The sequence below is a fragment of the Eucyclogobius newberryi genome, unplaced genomic scaffold (assembly GCF_026437365.1).
Source record: "Eucyclogobius newberryi isolate DKJ021-1_F unplaced genomic scaffold, fEucNew1.0.hap1 SCAF_2, whole genome shotgun sequence".
NCBI lineage: Eukaryota > Metazoa > Chordata > Actinopteri > Gobiiformes > Gobiidae > Eucyclogobius > Eucyclogobius newberryi.
The window spans coordinates 25,638,794-25,660,611 of record NW_027315834.1 but is presented as its reverse complement, the minus strand read 5'-3'; the positions used below and the strand labels follow the sequence as shown (position 1 = coordinate 25,660,611).

Below are 21,818 nucleotides of genomic sequence, written 5' to 3'. Positions count from 1 at the left end.
GTGAGGGTGGTATAACATAAATGTGTGCTCCTGAAAATGAAACGACAGCAACAAAACTGTGAAATTAAGTGGATTTGTTCTATGGCGGTGTTAAAATCCCAAATTCCAACAATGTTTTTGATATTTTTATAGTGAAATTAAATGTTAAATTAATGAGCAAACACTTTGAATTTGCAGCTCTACATCCCTTTTATCATGTGGGACTCATTCATCCGGGGACGGAACTATTTATTAATTTTTCACTATTATTAGCAAATAACACACATATATGTATGTTTACAACATATTTATCATATTTGGATTAGGTTTATAAATCATTTATCTGATTAAAATCAGGACTTTTGGGACATTCAATGATAAAATTCGATTATTCCTCACATTTCTTTGGAGCTAATGTTTATTTTGGACGGTATATTATCTCAAATTCAGGATGAAATGAGGATGAGGATTAGGTTTCGAAGCAGTTATTTTAGTTAAAATCAGACGTTTGGGACCCTGGATGAAATGGCGACCTTTTAGGGCCATTTTAATACCTCAGTTTTACCTCTTTACCACGTCATACATTGTTAATAAGTCACCCGTGATGCTTTGGTTTACTCCATCTCCATGTCCACGTCCATGCTGCTGTCAGAGCGTGCTGCGTACTCATCTAACATTCAACATATACATTTGGCAACACTGTAAATAATACTTTGTTGTGCACTTAATAATAAATGAGCGAAGCGCCACAGATGTACACGCAGCTTATTCTTGTATGAGGCGTTTAAAGAGGTTTTCTTTTCATTTGCACATTTTCAAACTCATCAAAAGCTTAGCGTACGCTTTGATTCATTGTCTAATTATTTTCAAATAAGGATTTCACAATATCAAACGTGTTGCGCATGGATTTAATGATCATTCACACACAAAACAACAGTGAAATCCTTGTTCTTTCCTCTAATATGTGACACGCTTAAATCAAATCTATGTGACATAAACGGACACATAGCCAACGTTTCACATCACACTGTTTCGGGGTGTATAATAATAAATTGAAATTACTTGAATTTTTTTTATTATTGCAATGCTTGTCTTTTTTTCTTTCTTTTTTTGGAAATTATTATTCTTCTCCTGTGATTTTACTGTTTTAGACCTGAAAACAACTTTAGTTCACCCTGGAGAAACTTTATTGAGCTTTATTACGTGGGTTATTTGGCAGGAGGTGTGGTGGTTATGGGCGTGGCATAATAGAGTATACAGCTAGTGGTAGATATGATGAAGAGGGTAGAGAGGATGATGAGGACGAGGTGAGGGATGCAGAGGAGGAGGAGGGGAGGCGGTGGGTCGCAGCACAGACTTAAACTGCATGAGGGTTTAATTGGGGCAGACTGGGCACTGACAGGGCCCTGATTGGGCAGAGGAGGTGCCAGGGGGAGGGGTTACTCGGGCGCGTTGATTGAAGCTGGAAGCGGGTGAGCCCTTGTGTAGCAGTGGACGTAGATTGGGTGGAGTTGGGTGCTCCAGGCTGAAACTACGCTAGCTTCATTACTCTAAAATATTGCTGTGAAACAGTCAAGAACAATAATGGCATTTAAGTAATTATTGTATATTATTTAAATGCAAATGTCTAGTGTCGTGTTTAAAACTTATCTGTGTTGAGTATAAGTTAAAAAAGTGGATATTCATATTTATTGTGCTTACTGTACGTCACTGATCATCTTTTTATGCGTCATTTAAACACAGAAAATATCTAAACTCAAATTATTTTCACCGATGACAAGGAATTAAAGCCAAGCTACTCACCAGTTACAGTATGTACACATCAAAATCTTCTCCTTATCATCTCATTTCTGGACCTCTAAGACAATTTAAATGACGTTCAAACTGCAAAATTGGATCAGAGAGACCACGATCAGGAAGAAATTTGATCACATCAAATTCAACTGTCTAACGTGTCATTTTAACGACTCCAAAGTGGTCGTGATCAGAGTTTGAGTCGCTGATGACAACGCGCACTGACGGCTCTCCTCCCTTTTAGGCCAGCGAGTACATCTTCAAGTACATCATCCAGTCGCGGCGGCTCTTCTCTCTGGCCACGGGGGGTCAGAACGAGGAGGAGTTCAGGGTCTGCATCCACGAGCTCTTCATGTCCATCCGCTTCTTCCTCTCCCAGGAGAACAAGGGCGCGAGTCCGGTCGCGCAGACTCAGGTACTTGCGTGTGTGTGGGTGTGTGGGTGCGCGCGTGGGTGTGGTCGGGAGGGGGATGTATCGAGGTTTTTTGGACATGATAATACCGACAAATGAGTCTGTTTGATCCCTTTGCCTCTGCTAAGTTACGAGTCGCCATGAGGAAATTCAGTACCGTATTTTCCGGACTATATGTTGCACCTTTTTTCATAGTTTTGTATATTTATACTTATATACTTATACTCCGGAGTGATTATGTGATATTATTTGTTATTTCCACTCTTGCAACCGCATTTCATACTCCAGTGCGACTTCTATATTTTTTTCTTCTCTATTATGCATTTTTTGGCTGGTGCGACTTATACTCCGAAAAATATGGTATGTGTCTCAGTAACACTTAAACAAGCTGATAAGATTTGTGAGCTTGGTCTTACAACCTTAGCTGGAGGATTTATAAAAAATATATATACACCGTATTTTCTGTATTATAAGTCGCTCCGGAGTATAAGTCGCACCAGCCAAAAACTGCATAATAGAGAAGAAAAAAAAACATATATAAGTTGCATTTTTTTGGGAAATTTATTTGATAAAATCCAAGACCAAGAACAGACATTTCATCTTGAAATGCAGTTTAAAATAATAACAGATGAGAGAACATGGTGAATAGGTGTACGTATGCTAACGCTAACACCTTCAGCTACATGAGTCACAGACAGAACTGTGGTAAGTGTCTGGTATGTTAACGTAACATATTAAGTTATTCAGATAACTATAGCATAAAGAACATGCTAACAACTTTACCAAAGCATCAGTTTTACCCCAAATCACTAAATCCATTGAATTATTCTTCCTCTGACACTTCTAAACAACTCCACAAACTCCAGAGGTAGAGGAAGTGCAGATTCTTCTTCTGCGTCACTTAGAGCTCCGGAGTATAAGTCGCACCCCGGCCAAACTATGAAAAACCTATAGCAACTTATAGTCCGGAAAATATGCTATACAAGTTGTTTCCTCCTCTTAAAAGGCACGTCAAATGCCAAATATACTTTTTTTAAAGCTTTTGTGACACTGTTCCCTCATCAAAAACACCCAGAGTTGTCCTGGAGCTTCATTCATGCTTCTTCGATCAACCCTGTTCAAAAAGTCCTCTCCGCCTGAGCCTCAGAAAACACTTGGGTTTCAGAATTTTTGTCATCGGCAACATTCTGAGATCTTCTGTCCATAAATCATTGTCAGACTCTGCGTCAGCATGTCTGGAAAGCTAGGTTGGTTTATCTCCCCTATGCAATTCCCTCGGCTGTCAGTTAGATGGAGCTCTAACGTAATTCCTAACGGGGGAAAAGCCTGACTGATTATGTCGACCTTTTTTAAAGTTCTAAAACATGAGTTAAAGTAAAAGTACTCAATGGCATGTTAAAAGACAATAACATTACAAAAATAAATCCATAATATCTGTCCTTTAACTCCTTTTGTGCACCATAAAGTTGTGATTCATGAAAATAGTTAAATAAGTGTATGCCAGAATAAATAACAGATACATGGAAAAGGTAGTGCCGTACATAACTTGTGTTATATGCTGACAGGTTGTCAGAGGCACTTAAAAAAAAATGGTGACATTAGATACGTTTTGCTGGGTATTTTCCAAGTGTGATGTCGTCAATTTCAGGAACAATTAACCGGAAGTGGAATTATAAACCTAAAAATTGTGCTATTCTGTGATAAAATGTATATGTTTTTATCAAAATTCAAACATTTATCTTAACTGCATTTTAGTTCAATGAGTGATCCAACCCGTCAGAGGCATTTTAAGTATTTGTGTTAATTCCCTTGTGAAAGGTGTGTAAATGCCTGTAATTGAGTTTAATGCCACTCGAGGCTCTTTAGCCAGTCTGTGATTTTTTTTCGTTTTTTTCCCTTCTGTCACCATTTTTGTTCCCTCAGCTGTGGGAGGTTGGCACAGCAGGGCGGCCGCCTTCACTGATTTTCAACAACGGCAAAACAAACAAGCTAAAGAGGCCTGAGAAATGTATAATTACACACTACAGCATGTCTTTTCTTTTACAGCCAAGATACTGTATGTGCGTGAGAAATGGGGTCATAGTGCCGTTTGGTCATATATATCTACTATTTTAATATACAATGGTGTATAAAAAAAAAAAAAGTGTTTGCATCCCGGGATAGTCTTGCTAACATAAACACAATTCGTAACTAAATGGTGAAAGTAGAAAAAGATTCAGTTGTAGTCATCTGGACACTTTTTTAGGAAAAAACTAAACGTTTCAACACTCATCCGCGAGTCATTCTCAATCTGCGAAGACCGGGAACTTGGATATTTATCCTGCTCTAAGTGGGCCCTGCCCACCTGCGATACCTCCTGATAAACTGTATATTTGGTTTCACCAGAAACTAACCCTCTTTGTTCACGATCAGTCCTTTTATGGGCCATCAGCCTCCTATTGTACCCGGCTCACTCTCTCCTCCCTGAGTAACTGATTAGCATCTATACGCCCTGGGCTTCTACCTCTCCAGGGATTGAAAACTCCATTATAAACAACTGGAAGGTTGAATCTTGAGCCACCGTTTCTATTTAAAGACGTTTTTTCTTTTTTAAGAAAGATTGCCTCTTCAACTCCTCTTTGTGTCCTCAAGGAGTTAAAGAGGATGCACTCTCTCAACTGAATCAACTTAAAATGCCCCCTACAGCTTGTACGATTCATTGAACTAAAATGCAGTTAATATAAAAATATTTTGAATTTGGCTAAAACCTTTAACAAAAATGATCGCTGATAGCACTTTTTGTAATCGATGACATCACACTAGGAAATTACCCAGCAAACACTGGGCCAAAACTCATCTAATGTCGCTTTTATTTTTTATGTGACAAATAAAAACATTTAAGATCAACTTTATTTTGTTGAACTAATGTTTAAAGAGTAAAAAAAGTTGTTTCTTTATCTAAATTCTGCATAAACTTTGCCTGGAAAGAGTGTCCCTGGTGTGATGTCACTTCCTGTCATTCTCAACAGATTTTTTTACGTTTTCTCCACAAATACCTACTCAATTGGTGTAAAACTATAATATATATCTACAACAGGCATAAATACACCAAATTAAGTCAAAATTAGAACATTGTAAAAAACAGTCATAGGCACGACTATAGTATAATTGTGCACCTTATATTCCAGCCGTATGGACCTCTGCTTTTCTTGTCTTTTCGCCATATAATCCTTAAATACAAAATGATTTGGGATTAGACTAAATCCATTCCAGTCCACTACGTGCATTTTCACACTCAAATGCTGTGCAGTGTCTTGTCCCAAACCACTCAGTTAGATCACGTAAAGCTGCGAGATTGCCTTTAGCAGCAGAAAATATCAATATATAGATTTTTGTCTTAAAAGAGTAATTATTTTAACATTGACGGATGATGTCGGTGTAATCCCTCATTCGTATCTGCTCTTTGGCTCCAACCACCCACTACAGCACAAGCTGGGTGTGATCAGAACCTTACAACACAGAGCTCAAGGTGTGCCCACCAGCTCAGAGGGCAAGAAGAAAGAGGAAAAACATGTCCGAAATGCCCTCTCAGCCTGTGGTTACCCCGCTTGGGCTCTCAACAGAGTGAAGAGAACCAAGAAGCAGGACAAAAGGGAAACTGAACAGAGAAGGAAGGGTGTTTCTATCCCTTATGTGTCTGGCCTGTCGGAAAAACTGCAGAGAATTTTTAGACAACACAAAGTCCCTGTTTATTTTAAACCAGGTAACACTTTAAGACAAAAACTGGTTCACCCTAAGGACAAGTTGCCGACTCAAAAACAGAGCAATGTAGTTTATTCGATCCAATGCAGTGAAGAAAGCTGTAAAGAACGGTACATAGGTGAGACAAAACAGCCTCTACACAAGAGGCTCTATCAGCACAGAAGAAATACTAGTTCAGGACCACAGAGTGCCGTGTATCTCCATCTTGAAGCCTCTAATCACTCGTTTGAAGACGGTGATGTGAAGGTTTTAAGCAGGGAGAAAAGATGGTTTGAAAGAGGAGTCAAGGAAGCTATTTTTGTTAAAAAAGAAAGATCTTCTTTAAACAGAAATGGAGGGCTAAGGTTTAATCTTCCTGGAATCTACAATGGGATCCTGAACCCCTGGAGAGTTAGAGGACCAGGCCCAGGACATTTAGATGCTAATCAGGTACTCAGGGTGGTTGAGCCAGGGTCTCATAAAGACAAAGAGGATTCTAATAGCCCATTAAAATTCTGAATAGGCTAGCTCGGTAGATACAAGGGGGGAGTTTCTGTTGAAACAAACAACTCTTTCTACTTCAGGAAGGCTCCGCCCAATGGGTGGGTCTTACCACAGAACAGTATTAATATCGGAGTTCTCGATCTAAATTCTTTTATTGACAATGACTCTTGGATGAGTGTCGAAACGTCTATTTTTTCTAACTGAGTCCAGATGACTACAACTGAAGCTTTTTCTACCATTGACGGATGATGTTTCTTGTTCTCATATTGAACTCTGCGGTAAAGATTGCTTTTCTTCCCACCCCTACAGGCTGTCTTCCTTCGGACATTCCCTGCAGTATATGGAGAGTTATTGAAGATTTTCACGGTACGGGAGGTGGCGGGATTCGTTCGTGAGACGCTGGCGAGTTTGCCCACCGCCATTCAAGCGGACTCCCCCCTGGAGACCATCAAACTGCAGTGCATCGCCAAAACGGTGGAGACCCAGCTTTACGTCAACCCAGGTGAAGGCAAACGGGACGCACGCCTTTGAGTAGAACTGTCAGGGTCGTGCGCTACCTCAGGGTGTTCTTATCCCAGCGCTGAATTGTCTGAAATGATGAGATCTAAGGAGTGGATGCGGCCGAGTTTTCTAGTCGGTGTTAGTGGTGATAAGGTACCGTATTTCCCGCACTATAAGGCACAATTAAAAGCCTTTAATTCTCTCAAAAAACAACAGTGTGCCTTATAATTCAGAGCGCCTTATATATGTTCTAATTTTGGTTGTGCTTACTGACCTCGAAGCGATTTTGTGTGGTACACGTTTTGTTTTTTTCCTATCTTATCTTTTCTTATAGTCTTTATATATGAAAAAGGGTTGAAAATAGACCATTCATTGACAAGTGCGCCTTATAATTCAGTGCTCCTTATAGTGCAGAAAATACAGTACTCTTATGATATGACCATTGTACTTTGTGGACATCTACAGAGCCTAAGAAAAAACAAAAAAGTACAAAAGTGACTTCTACAAAGGCTAAGACAGTCAAACAGTGGCCTAGGACGTCCTCAAGCAACTCCCCCTTTGACCCTCCCATTATAATATAATTCAATTCAAAGTGTCCATGACAGGTTTTTACGATTTTCTAATTCTGACTTTATTTGGTGTATTTATACCTGTTGTACTTATAAATGATAGTTTTACACCTATCGAGCAAGTATTTGTGTAGAAAACGTTGAGAAATCTGTGGGAAATGACAGGAAGTGACATCACACTCATTCCAGTCAAAGTTTTACCCAAAGAAACAACTTTTTTGACTTTCTAAAAATCAGTTCAACTAAATAAAGTCGCTCTCATATTTTTTTATTTGTCAAATAAAAAGCAAGTGTGACATTAGATGAGCTTTTGCCCAGTGTTAACTGGGAATTTTTTTTGTGAGTGATGTCATCAATTAGAAACAGGAAGTTAAATTATAAATATACAACTATTCTGTGATACATTTTTAATACTTTTATGCCAAATTCTATATATATTTATCTTAATTGCATTTTAGTTCAATGAGTTGTCCAGCCTGTAGGGGGCGCTTTGATATTGATACATTTGACATACTCATTGTATTCTTTGAGCTGCTGTGTTCGTGTAAAATATAATGCTAAATCTAAGCCTGCGACATTGTTTTTGCTGCAGAGTCCCGGTGCATCCTGCTGCCGGTGGTCCTGCGACTGCTGCACGCTCACATGCAGGAGCAGAGGGATCTGGTCATGTGTGCGCGCATCCTCACCAGCATGTTGTCTCTCATCAAGAAGGAAGAGACTGGCACTGCGGTAAGTGACGGCGGACACGTCAGAACTGCTATGAAGAGACCGCCTTGACAGTGGGACGAGGGGGAGCGAGAGAGAGGAAGAGGGAGCGAGAGAGAGGAAGAGGGAGCGAGAGAGAGGAAGAGGGAGCGAGAGGAAGAGGAAGAGGGAGCGAGAGGAAGAGGGAGCCAGAGAGGAAGAGGGAGCGAGAGAGAGGAAGAGGGAGCGAGAGGAAGAGGGAGCCAGAGAGGAAGAGGGAGCGAGAGGGAGGAAGAGGGAGCCAGAGAGCGGAAGAGGGAGCGAGAGAGAGGTAGCGTGAGGTAGCGTGAGGTAGCAGGAGGTAGCAGGAGGTAGCAGGAGGTAGCAGGAGGTAGCAGGAGGTAGCGTGAGGTAGCGTGAGGTAGCGTGAGGTAGCGTGAGGTAGCGTGAGGTAGCGGGAGGTAGCGGGAGGTAGCGGGAGGTAGCGGGAGGTAGCGGGAGGTAGCGGGAGGTAGCGGGAGGTAGCGGGAGGTAGCGTGAGGTAGCGTGAGGTAGCGTGAGGTAGCGTGAGGTAGCGTGAGGTAGCGTGAGGTAGCGTGAGGTAGCGGGAGGTAGCGGGAGGTAGCGGGAGGTAGCGGGAGGTAGCGGGAGGTAGCGGGAGGTAGCGGGAGGTAGCAGGAGGTAGCAGGAGGTAGCAGGAGGTAGCAGGAGGTAGCTAGAGGGAGGGGAAGGGAGTTAGAGGGAGCAAGTGGGAGTAATTTGAATTAAGTAAGAGTACAGATAAAGGAGCAGAAAAAGAGGGAGGGGAAGGGAGCAAGGGGGAGCAAGAAGGAGCAAGAGGGAGCGAGAATGTAATACTTCTTTATCTTTAATTTTATTTCGTACATCAATAAATCACATCACAAATTGAAACCATATTCTGATCCTCACTGGCTTTAGTCTCGTCGCGTCCCCTCGGCTGATACACACCAACACATTGCTTTGTTTTGTGTTTAATTGGTCCTGGTACCGGGACACTGGCACGGGCACAGTCTGGTAATGAGCCCCGTCCATTTAGCGCGGGACATCGTTGAAGCGGCGGTCACTCCGAACCAACCCGTTTGTGTGTGTTTGGTGCCAGCTGGCCTCTTCCTGGTTGCGTCTAACGGTTGGCAGAGGGTTGAAGTTGGGGTGAAGGTGCCCAGTAGGGTATTATAATACACACACACACACCCACACACACACACAGACTGGCAATGACTCTAAAGGGAAGTGGCAGCCGTGGCAACCAATGTGCCCGTCTGAAGCTACTTCTCATTACGCTTGTCCAAGATCTGTCCGTCTTGTCTGGGGAGAAAATTATATTACTTTTAATAACAATAATGGCGAGGATGATGATGAAACTGATAATTTATGTATGTTTATCTTCTGATTATTATGACTATAGCTATGACTTTTCCTGTTTATATAATTGTAATTTTTAATAGTCATTTTATTTATAATTTTAAATTTTTTTATTAAAAAAAAAAAGAAAAAAAACATTTAAACTTGCCTTAATCTGTGAGAAAAAATGTGTCTGGACGTGAGGGACCCATGAGGGGAAGGGGAAAAATACAATTGTGCTTTTGTTTTTTCAGCCTCCCTAAAATTATAATTAAAATTGATTAAAAAAAACAAAAAACCAAACGTTCTCATCACCTTCCACTCATCCGTCTCCTGTCCATCCCACAGGAGCCGGTCGTCTCCGAGGAGGTGCAGCTGATCGTGGAGAGCCTTTTGGGGGTCTTAATGCGGACCATTCTGGAAATCAGCAACCGGCCCCAGCCCGCCGGCCCCTCCATGAGACTGCAGTTCCAGGACGTCACTGTGAGTCACGTCTCTTGTCTCGTCTCGTTACACGGTTTTGGGGACTTGACAAACTCTGCTCGAGTAATTACGGATTCAAACTCGACCCGGTGCCACGCCGACTTTAATCCCGCCGACATTATTAACGGCGATGATTAAGATTCATGGGACAATGCGGCGTCGGGGGAGAAGAGGGCACGGTGATGTGGATATTAACGGGACAATCATCTCGACTAATAGTCCGATCGAAAGTGAGTTGTGCTAATGATGAAGCAGGGACGGGAGCGGGAGGTTAAGCGAGGCCTCGGAGCGCAGCAAAGTTTTAGTCCTGACTCTGTTAAAGCGCATACGACGGGTTAGGCCAATCATTTCACTCACACACGTTATTATAAATCTTGCTACGTATTTGTAGATTTTTAATTTTGTTATAATTTTACTTCCTTCTGAGTGTTGTATGTCCGCAGTGGCCTCAAGCAGCGCTCAGTTTAAATGTAGTTAAATGTAAATGTAATTCATGTCGATAAATACAGAAGAGAAGAAGAAAAAAAACATATATAAGTTGCACTGGAGTATGAAATGCGGTTGCAAGTGTGAAAACAACAAATATCACATATAAGTCGCTCCGGAGTTTAAGTATAAGGCCAAAACTATGAAAAAAGGTGCAATTTATAGTCTGGAAAATACGGTAAATGTGATAAATCTTTCCTTCAGTGCTTCCTTGTGCTTGAGGTAATTCCTTAACCGTTACCTAGCAACGCAAAACTTGTCTAAATGAATAGGCATTTATCAAAATTATTTATTACTATTAATTATTATTATTACTGTATTTTCCAGACACACTTTTTTTTCATAGTTTTGGCCCGGGTGCGACTTATACTTATATTTATACTTATATACTTATACTGCGGAGCGACTTATATGTGATATTATTTGTTATTTTAACACTTGCAACCGCATTTCATACTCCAGTGCAACTTATATATGCTTTTTCTTCTCTATTATGCATTTTTTTGACTGATGCGACTTATACTCAGGTGCGACTTATAGTCCGGAAAATATAGCAGAATTTTTCTACAATGCAACCCTGCTGGATGAATGAGGGATTACACCAACTTTTATCAATTAACCGAATAATCTTGACATCTCTACCGCACGCGTCGTTATCCCACCAAATATATAAAATCATAAAAGTCTATCTGCACTTGTTTTTGGGTGAGTTTGTATCGCGCTCTGTTTCTGTTTCAGGGAGAGTTTGTGGCGTGTTTGTTGGCTCTGCTTCGACAGATGAGCGACAGGCATTACCAGCAGCTGCTTCAGGCCTTCAGCAACAAAGACGACCTGAGGGTACGAGCAACGTCTGCGCGTGGGCCTCCGTGTCATTCTGTGACACGTGTGAAAGAATTTACTGACAGAATGTGCCGGTTGGGGATGTGTGGGTTTAGTTTGGGAAGATGGGTCTTTTTAATTGTCTGTAAAAAAAAAAAAAAAAGCTTTGGATTTTATGTTCAGAAAATGAAGATAACATTTTTCACAATTTATTTGTTCCACAATTGGGAAATTCCACTGTTGCAACGCAGATTAGGCTCAGAAGTATAATAATATAAACATCAATAGGTTTTTTTATAAGAGCTTTTCTATTAATAGTGTTTTCTATAAGTTATCTGTTCTTTTACTTCTGTACCTACTTTGCGTTGCAACCTTGGAATTTCCCCATTGTGTGGACAAATAAAGGCTAATTTGATCATATCTACATAACTTTTATACTCTTAACAATAATAACACTCTTATTTACACTTATTATTATTATTATATGGACAGATTATTAGTACAGATTACACAGATTATTATTAGACTAGAATATTATTATTTTTTTGACATTTTTATTAGACATATTTTTTGACATTATTATTAGACATATTATTTTTTACCATTATTATTAGACAGATTATCATTATTCGACATTATTATTATACAGATTATTATTATTAGACATTGTTATTAGACATATTATTATACATTATTATTAGACAGATTATTATTATTATTAGATGGATTATTATTACAGATTAAATTAGCTATTTATTTGAACTATATTCTTGGTTGAATTAGAAAAAACTAGATATAATATTGTTTGTTTTTGTAGTTATTCAGTCTATCTAATGAAATAAGATAAAGTTGAACAAATCTATCATTATGAGGTTTTCAAAATATATAGTTGAAACGTTTTCATTGTCAAGGCCAGATTTTAACGGTAAAATAATACCTTGATAAGTACAGGGTAAAATCTGTTGAAAAATATTTTCTTGAATAGGACCTGGAAGAAAAGTTATGACATCATCACTAAACTTGTAAACAACAGCATGTGTGTGGTGTAAACTTCACTTTATTCTGGATTATTATTGACGGACTTCACCAAAAACTACACAATTCACTTTTCTTGATACGCACAGCCTTAGAGGTTGTATTGCCTTTGCATTATTCAGATGGCTGTACCGCTGCATGTTTATGAATGTATTTGCATACCAAAATATGTAAAGACACACACTGTATGTAATGTCATACGGGGCAGATGGTTCGCCTCTATAGATGGAGCTGCATATAAATATAAATGGAGGATGTGAAACAGTGATACAGAGATGGCCTTTTAACTTCACTTTTACTTTGTTTGTGTCCAGGATTTCCTTTTGCAGATTTTCACAGTTTTCAGGATCCTCATTCGACCAGAAATGTTCCCTAAAGACTGGACAGTGATGCGGTTGGTCACGAACAAGTGAGTTTCAACTGGTGTTTTCATTGTAAAGTCCAGAGAATATTAAAGTCAAATTCAATATTTATCTTTCCTTTTCAGTGTCATCATCACAACAGTCCTGTATCTTTCTGACGCTCTGAGGAAAAACTTTTTAAATGATAAGTTTGACTATAAGGTAAGTGTGTGAGTGTTTATATTAATGTGTGAATGATTAGATAATTGTTTTGCTAAGCGCGCATGCATCACAAACTAAAGCCCTGGAGTTCTATATGTTGTACATAAAGTATAGGTTTACATACTTCCAGACAAAGTTTATGCATAATTTACACAAAGAAACGTTTTTTAAATCTCTAAACATAAATTCAACAAAATTAAAGCAGGAATAAAGCAGGACTAAAGCAGGACTAAAGCAAGGCTAAACCAGGGCTAAACTAGGTCTAAACTAGGACTATACCAGGACCAAACCAGGACTAAACCAGGACTAAACCAGGACTAAAGCAGGACTAAACCAGGACTATACCAGGACTAAACCAGGACTATACCAGGACTAAAGCAGGACTATACCAGGACTATACCAGGACTATAGCAGGTTTATACCAGGACTAAACCAGTACTAAACCAGGACTAAAGCAGGACTAAAGCAGGACTAAAGCAGGACTAAAGCAGGACTATACCGGGACTATACCAGGACTATACCAGGATTATAGCAGGATTATAGCAGGACTAAAGCAGGACTAAAGCAGGACTAAAGCAGGACTAAAGCAGGACTAAAGCAGGACTAAAGCAGGACTAAAGCAGGACTATACCAGGACTATACCAGGACTAAAGCAGGACTATACCAGGACTAAAGCAGGACTATAGCAGGACTATAGCAGGACTAAAGCAGGACTATACCAGGATTATACCAGGACTAAAGCAGGACTATAGCAGGACTATAGCAGGATTATACCAGGACTAAAGCAGAACTAAAGCAGAACTAAAGCAGAACTAAAGCAGAACTAAAGCAGAACTAAAGCAGGACTAAAGCAGGACTAAAGCAGGACTAAAGCAGGACTAAACCAGGACTTACCAAAGACTCTAAACACAGTTGTATTTATTATATTTTTTACTTTTGGTATTATGTTCATAGTTGAGGCAGGCCCACACACCACGTCCTCCCCCTCACCAGTCACATGACGACGTGTTATGAAAACCAGTGGCAAATCACCTTCTTTTTCCCCCAAATATTTCCGAATCCTCACGGTTGATGGAGGGGTTTCCGCACCGCTTTGACAGGATTCTCCTCTCCTCTGTCGTTTCCAGGTGTGGGACTCCTATTTCTATCTGTCGGTAATATTTATCAACCAGGCGTGTCTGCAGCTCGAGTCCTTTTCTCCCTCCAAGCGGAAGAAGATACTGGAAAAGTAAGCACTGTTTCCAGGTTAACGAACACACACACGAACGCGCCGGATCCGTGTGTGTTTTTTGAATGTGAAAATGACATTGCTCTTTTGCTCCGTGTCAAACCTGAAATGTGTCAAACACAGACGTCTCCCTGTGGGCCCGCGCACCGTGTTATAATGAGGCCTTAACCTGCTCCTGCCTCCCTCCTGTTTGGCCCGGAGCTGAAATGCATATTTTGTATTCTTTTCTTACAGGTACGGAGACATGCGGGTGATGATGGGCTGTGAGATATTCAGCATGTGGCAGAATCTAGGTGAGTGGTTTTGTTTTAGTTTAGTGTGTTTATGTACACGCTCTTACACTTTCTACACATTTTCTTTACTTTTTGTGGTCCATGGTTGAAAAAAAAGGTCGTCGGGACAAAGTTTTTGAAGCTAGAATTTATACCGCCCTAAAAGAAGGGGAGCTTGTTTAGTACTGCCTTAAACTGCATGATTTTAAATGATGATTTTAAAATTTTGACTTTATTTGGTGTATTTGTACCTATTGTACACATACATTATAGTGTTACACCAATTTAGCAGGTATTTGTGGAGAAAATGTTGAAAAATCTGTAGAAAATGACAGGAAGTGACATGATACCAGTCAAAGTTTATGCAGAATTTACTCAAAGAAACACATGTTTTAACTTTCTAAACATGAATTCAACGTAATAAAGTTGCTCTCATATATTTGTATTCGTCATAGGAAATAAATTGTGATATTAGATGAGTTTTAGCCCTGTGTTTGCTGGGTAATTTCCTAGTGTGGTGTCATCAATTACAAACAGGAAGACAGCCCACTTTTACAACGGCCAATTGGAGCAGCAGGGCCGCGCCGGGCTCCGTTGCCTAGTGACGGCTCTTAAACTGCGCACGTGTAGGTGTCACTTCCGGGTCTCAGGCGCACCCGTCACCTGATTGTAAACCGTTTTTCCATGCACTAAAGTAAAATCATGTGTCGCCTCAGTACAGATGTATTGCGAGACCGCTTTGTGTCGCCTGTGCCTGATTAAAGAGCGTTTTAATCTCTGCAAAACAGGAAGTTAGCATGCTAGTTGTTAGCTTTACCGTGACTGTAAATTCTGTTCCGAAAGATGTGAAAAAATCTCGGTGAGTAATAGTAATTTGGATGTTTGTAACGCAGTAGGTAAATGAGCAATAACTTTGTACCGCTGCAAGCTGTTTGAATTGAATTTGCGCAGGACAAGCTCGCCCGCGTTATTCTTTCTTTCATATATCAGTACGACAACACGTTTGTATCCAGGCCTGTTTCAAGAGTAAAAAAACAAACGAAAAAAGGCTTTAATGTTTCCATAAACAAAACGGCTGTTGGCCTAAAATCAACTCACCTTCTAAATTGTCTTTCTTTATTCTTATTCCATGGAAATTGTTGAACATAAAGCTTCTCTGTCCTCTTTATTTATTTATATAGCATCGTGTTAAGTGACGTCACGTTTAATAATCCAATAATCCAAAACATCCTTTTCTTTTCTGTCATTTTGTCATCATCGTCATTTTTGTTTTGTTTTTGCTGTAAATAAGATGAGCATAAAACATCACCCAGCGTTTTTTTGGCCTTGTGTATTTGTTTTCATCCCGACTCCCGTTTGAAGGTCGCCAGCTGCTCCTCCACAGATCTGACCTGTAACCCTTTCAGTTTGCACGTTACACCTATTTATTTTAGAATGTTTTGATTATTATTTGAATATTTAGGTTTTGTATATTTTCAAGAGTGCTCTTTCTTTAGGAGAATTGACAGTTTGTTGCAGTGGAACTTTATTGGCACAGATTAGACTTAGACTGATTAGCAGCAAAAAACAACCATTTTGACCTTCACATAAAAGCCTTAAAATAGATGATAAATGTGTTTCCATGGAAACTAGAAGTTTCAGAACAGTTTGAGCACATTTTTCCCTACTCTGTCTTTTTGTGTTTCATTAACAATCATTTAAAAAAAAAAAAAACTTTTAATATATAATGATGTGCCGTGTGCTTTTTCTACTTTGAAGTGTGTGACCTTTATTTTGTTTTTTCATCCAACAATTTTCATCAACAATATTCAATTAAAAAAAAAAAAACTTATTCAAAACCAGGCTTATTATTTTCATATTCTTTTTTTGTGTGCAAAATCATCAGCCCAATAAAATAAAAACAAATGTTGGTTTTATTTTGGCCGGTGTTTTCTCTTTCAGGCGAGCACAAGTTGAACTTCATCCCGGCCATGATCGGTCCGTTCCTGGAGGTGACTCTGGTTCCTCAGCCGGATCTGCGGAATGTCATGATCCCCATCTTCCACGACATGATGGACTGGGAGCAGAGGCGCAGCGGCAATTTCAAACAGGTTCGCTCCCATGACGACAGACTGTGCAACGTGTGTATGAACTTGTGGTAAAGTAGCTCTTACTGTAACACCAACAACCACCACCCTACTCTGTCTGTACTGAGCAAAGACCAGATTCATGTAAACACGTTTTCTAGGAAGGGCATCCAGCATAAGACTATGTGCCAACTCAGGATTTTAATGTATTATGATTGTCAAAATGGTAGTAGCAGCAGCAGAAGTACAAGCAGTAGTAGTAGTAGTAGCAGCAGCAGCAGTAGTAGCAGCAGATGCATAAGAAGTAGTAGTAACAGTAGAAGTAACAGCAGAATTACAGGTAGTAGTAATAGTAGAATTAGCAGAAGTATAAGCAGCAGTAGTAGTAGCAGCACCAGTAGGATCAGTAGAAGTAACAGCAGAATTACAGGTAGTAAAAGCAGGAGTAGCAGTAGTATAACTAACAGTAATAGCAGAAATAGCAGCAGTAGTAGTAAAAGTAACAGCAGAAATATAATTAATAGTAATAGCAGAATTAGGAAAAGTACCGGTACTAGTCGTAACAGCAGAAGTAAGAAGGATATCAGTAGAAGTATAAAGGGTAGCAGTAGAAGTATCAGTAGAAGTATAAATGGTATCAGTAGAAGTAACAGCAGAAGTATAAAGGGTGTCAGTAGAAGTAACAGCAGAAGTATAAAGGGTAGCAGTAGAAGTAACAGCAGAAGTATAAAGAGTGTCAGTAGAAGTAACAGCAGAAGTATAAAGAGTGTCAGTAGAAGTAACAGCAGAAGTATAAAGGGTAGCAGTAGAAGTAACAGCAGAAGTATAAAGAGTGTCAGTAGAAGTAACAGCAGAAGTATAAAGGGTGTCAGTAGAAGTAACAGCAGAAGTATAAATGGTATCAGTAGAAGTAACAGCAGAAGTATAAAGGGTAGCAGTAGAAGTAACAGCAGAAGTATAAAGGGTGTCAGTAGAAGTAACAGCAGAAGTATAAAGGGTAGCAGTAGAAGTAACAGCAGAAGTATAAAGGGTAGCAGTAGAAGTATCAGTAGAAGTAACAGCAGAAGTATAAAGGGTAGCAGTAGAAGTAACAGCAGAAGTATAAAGGGTCTCAGTAGAAGTAACAGCAGAAGTATAAAGGGTGTCAGTAGAAGTAACAGCAGAAGTATAAAGGGTAGCAGTAGAAGTAACAGCAGAAGTATTAAGGGTAGCAATAGTAGTAATAATAGCAATAGGTATCAGTACTTTGAATGACAGATACTGTAGTCAGTTTATTCTCCTCGTGGGGCCACATCAGATCAGAGACAGTGAGTCAGGCGTTACTAAGCAACCATTGACCGACATGAGTGATGTGCTGCCGGGCCCCGGACTTTGTCAATACTGTCTGAACAAGGCAGCTGTCTGAGCGTTACAACGTCTGGCCTGCAGGTGGAGTCCAAGCTCATCGACAAGCTGGACAGCCTCATGTCCGAAGGCAAAGGAGACGAGACCTACAGAGAGCTCTTCAACAGCATGTGAGTGTGATGCTAACGGGAGCTAACGGGCGCTAACGGGGCGCTAACAGGCACGACGTCACGGCACTGTGGTTACACCAGAGCGACAGGCAATCACACTGTTTATGGGATAGAGTAATCAGATCACTGTATACATGATTGAGTAATCAGATGACTGTATGCAGGATAGAGTAATCAGATCACTGTATGCAGGATAAAGTAATCAGATAACCAATAATTACACTCTAGAAATGCACACAAGAAATGTCATCATCCGTCACACCAGGTGAACAACTATAATTTTAATATGATGTTGTTTTTTTTGCTTTTTTTTTTTTAAGTAACACTGGCCATGTTTCCAAAAACCCAAATCATTATCTGATTTCTGGGAGGGATCAGATTATTGAAATGTCACAAAAGTGTTACATCTGATGTGAATAATCAGATTTATTTCCGATTATTTACACATGTACAGGTTTTGACGAGGAAAATGAAGGCAAATTCATGTGCCAAAGAACATTTTAAAGATTAAACTGTTGTTTAAAAATTTATCGTACTTTGTCTTCCAAATACAACAATTATTCTAAAAATGAATATGAACTGGTGTTTTGGACGATCCACTTTCTCTCGTGCGCGTACAGTAAACACACCAAAATATCTGATTATTATTATTTATTTATTTTTTGCAAATGGACCCAATGATATTTGGAAGTCAAAGTATAATTCTTGTCAGTCTTTTACATTTTGCCTGTAATCTTTGTTAGATTACGGTAGGGTTTTTTTTTTGTGAACGAACAATATGGAAGAAATCACATCAGATTTGGCCGTTTGATCAGATTTCTGGTTCATGTTCTGTCCATGTTACTCCTGACCTGGACTCTCACAGTTTTGCCTTAAACAAATAAAACGTCTAAATAACTTATTCTAATATAATGTAATGTAAAGGTAAGTCATCACAAGGCCTCCGTGGCGTTTCCTTTGACCGCTCTTCTCCATCCTGTGTATGTTTTGTGCTTTGCATGTGTTTGTGTCCCGTGTGTTTATGTCCCGTGTGTGGACGTGTGTTCTTGCTTCTGTGACGTTTTGCTGCTCATTTAACTAAAAAGATATCAAAGTTTATCATCTGATTTGCATATTCTCCATATCTATGTTCATCACTGCACACATTACTTCAAATACCACACGTTTGAGCACACGCAGTCACTTTGTACCCATCATTATTTGAATATTCATCTATTTAATTCCATAGATGTGTGTTCGATTGTAGTGATATAGAGTGTAGTGTTTATTCAAAAACATTTAAATATATGTGCTACCATACGCTAACATATTTAATTTGCAATATTTTAGTTTGTATTTCTGATTTATTCTAATTTATGTACTTTTACTTTAGTTTCTTCTTTTCCTTTCTCCTTACTAACCCCACTAACCCCTCGTCTGTGTGTGCCGGTATTAATCGTATTAATTTATTCCGCCTATGCTTCCCGCCTGGATAGAATTCCTCTGTTTGGTCCGTACCCTAGGTAAGATTTACCCTCCTCTCTGTTCTCTCGGTGTCGTCTGTGTGACTAATACCAAGGATCATCTTCATAACAGGCTTTTGGCCAGTTGTCGGTCCGGTTTGTTCTGCAGTACGTGGCTCAGTCTCGGGTGGTGTTCAGGACTATTCTGCTTTAATAACAGGCCAATTCCATTACAGAGTGTGGGGAAAAACAGCTTCAGTACTTTAATATTAACCCCAGTTGAACGCAGTATTTTTCGGTTCAGCCATTGTCGTGTTCTGGCAGGGTTAAAGTAATAATAGAGGATTTTTCTCCGAGTTGAGAACTCAAACAACTGTTGGTCCCTTTTCAATAATGCGCATGCGCACTCTCACCACACTCACCCTCCCACCCTCCTGTTCTTTTCAAGAGGCCGCCTGGCATCAAACCTCGTGCAGAAGCACTCGCCAGCCTCGCTTCTACACGTGCACGTTTGTTTAATAGCGCAACGGATCGCAACATCTCGTCCACGCAAATTTCCGTCTCTTCTGAGCTCGAACACAGTCTCTGTCGTCATTTTGTCCTGTGCACTGAAGGAATTCGCTAAACACACACCGGCATATCAACCACGCATGTGCAGCCAGGGAAACGTGCTGCTATCCTGGGAACGAGGCTGCAGGTGTGCGGTAGAACGCAGGGAATGATTGACATGTGGGAGAACTACTCGGCTGTCCACGCCACGAGTAAATTAAACTGATTGCTCGCCAAAAATCCTCTATTATTCTTCTAAGTCCTGGTTTTGTCCCAGTTTAGTTGTCTCACTTTTACTCGGTTGCTATGGCCTAACAATAGAGTTAGACTAGCTAATAAACTGAAGAAGCTACTTTGATGAGTGATGAAACGTCGGCGAAACTTCTTCCAGTTGACATGATTAAATGTTCTTTTACTTAGACTAGTTTAGTTTGTCAGAATGATCAGGTTTTTGTTTAGTCCTGGTTACTCCTTGTCTTACTTTTGACTCGGTTGCTATGGCCTAACAATAGAGTTAGAGAAGCTAGTGAACTGAAGAAGCCACCGTACTTGGATGAAACGTCGGCGAAACTTTTCTCAGTTGACAGAATTACCGTAAAATGTTATTTTGCTTGGACTAGTTTATCTGGTTTAGTCCTGGTTACTCCTTTTTACAGATTACAAATTGCTCTGGGTCACAATAAAACTAAAACATAATAATTGTGACCATTTTAGAAGCAGCAAAAGTAAATCTCTTTTAATAAGATAGATTTAATAAGTAGATAAAATAAATGTTGAGTCCTGGTTTCTTCTCGTTCAGACTGCACATGATCAAATCTAGATGGTTTTGGGCTATTTAATCCTGTTTGTCCCATTGTTTAACTTCTCATTATGATACCAGTTTAATTGCTTAATGTATTGATGAATTAGTCCTGTAATTGTTGGCCTACTCTAGTATATTTGTGTGAACACAGGCTGGACGTCAAGCATGGTGACACTGGCTTTGACCTCTTATCGTTTGCTTCCTTCTTTTCCTTTGGTCCATCGCTTTCCTTTTGCCTCTCTCTCTCTCGGTGGTAGATCTTTTGTTGCTTTTAGAGAGTCTTCACATCTTTCTCGTCTTGTTTTGTCTGTGTTCGTTCAGCCTGTTGAAGAAGATCGAGAGGGAAACCTGGAGGGAGAGCGGAATTTCCCTGATCGCCACGGTCACCCGGCTGATGGAGAGGCTGCTGGACTACAGGTACAACCGCCGTTTCCCGCACGATCACGGGCATTTGAGCCCATGTTCAGCCGCTTTTTGAGACCGGGGCGTCATTGAAACGTCCCCGTGGCGCGAGAAACAAAGATGAATGCTGTGATGTCTTGCAGGGACTGTATGAAGTTGGGGGAAGTGGATGGCAAAAAGATCGGGTGCACCGTGAGTCTATTGGTGAGTAATGACCTATAGCATTACCGTATTCTCCGGACTATAAGTTGCACCAGCCAAAAAATGCATAATAGAGAAGAAAAAAACATACATAAGTTGCACTGGAGTATGAAATGTGGTTGCAAATGTGAAAATAAAAAAATAATATCACATATAAGTTGCTGCGCAGTATAAGTATATAAGTATAAATATAAGTATAAGTCGCACCCCGGCCAAAACTATGAAAAAATGTGTGACTTTTTTGCGAACGCTATTTTAGTTTAAATATGCTATGAGAAAAAGGTGATAAAAGCACACACACACAAATAAAAGTACATTAAATAGAAAGTTACTTTCATTTAAATGTGCCATGATTTTGTTTTTTGCTGTTTAGTTGATGTTTATTTGTATTTTATTTCCTCCACTCTGGTCTAGTTCTGTTGTGATTGTGT

General features: G+C 39.9%; 1 protein-coding gene across 2 annotated transcripts in view; it reads left to right on the top strand.

The window, feature by feature from the left end:
- dock4b (dedicator of cytokinesis 4b) overlaps positions 1–21,818 on the top strand; it is a 228,037-nt gene that overhangs the window by 146,302 nt on the left and 59,917 nt on the right. For both annotated transcript variants that reach the window (XM_072454830.1, XM_072454829.1), the window contains exons 22-35: positions 2,018–2,188; positions 6,719–6,911; positions 8,072–8,208; positions 9,874–10,008; positions 11,233–11,331; positions 12,663–12,757; positions 12,836–12,911; positions 14,039–14,139; positions 14,374–14,432; positions 16,353–16,501; positions 17,906–17,991; positions 19,467–19,493; positions 21,106–21,201; positions 21,330–21,390. In XM_072454830.1, the coding sequence (XP_072310931.1) occupies positions 2,018–2,188; positions 6,719–6,911; positions 8,072–8,208; positions 9,874–10,008; positions 11,233–11,331; positions 12,663–12,757; positions 12,836–12,911; positions 14,039–14,139; positions 14,374–14,432; positions 16,353–16,501; positions 17,906–17,991; positions 19,467–19,493; positions 21,106–21,201; positions 21,330–21,390 (1,485 nt within the window). The remainder of the gene's footprint in view (positions 1–2,017; positions 2,189–6,718; positions 6,912–8,071; positions 8,209–9,873; positions 10,009–11,232; positions 11,332–12,662; positions 12,758–12,835; positions 12,912–14,038; positions 14,140–14,373; positions 14,433–16,352; positions 16,502–17,905; positions 17,992–19,466; positions 19,494–21,105; positions 21,202–21,329; positions 21,391–21,818) is intronic.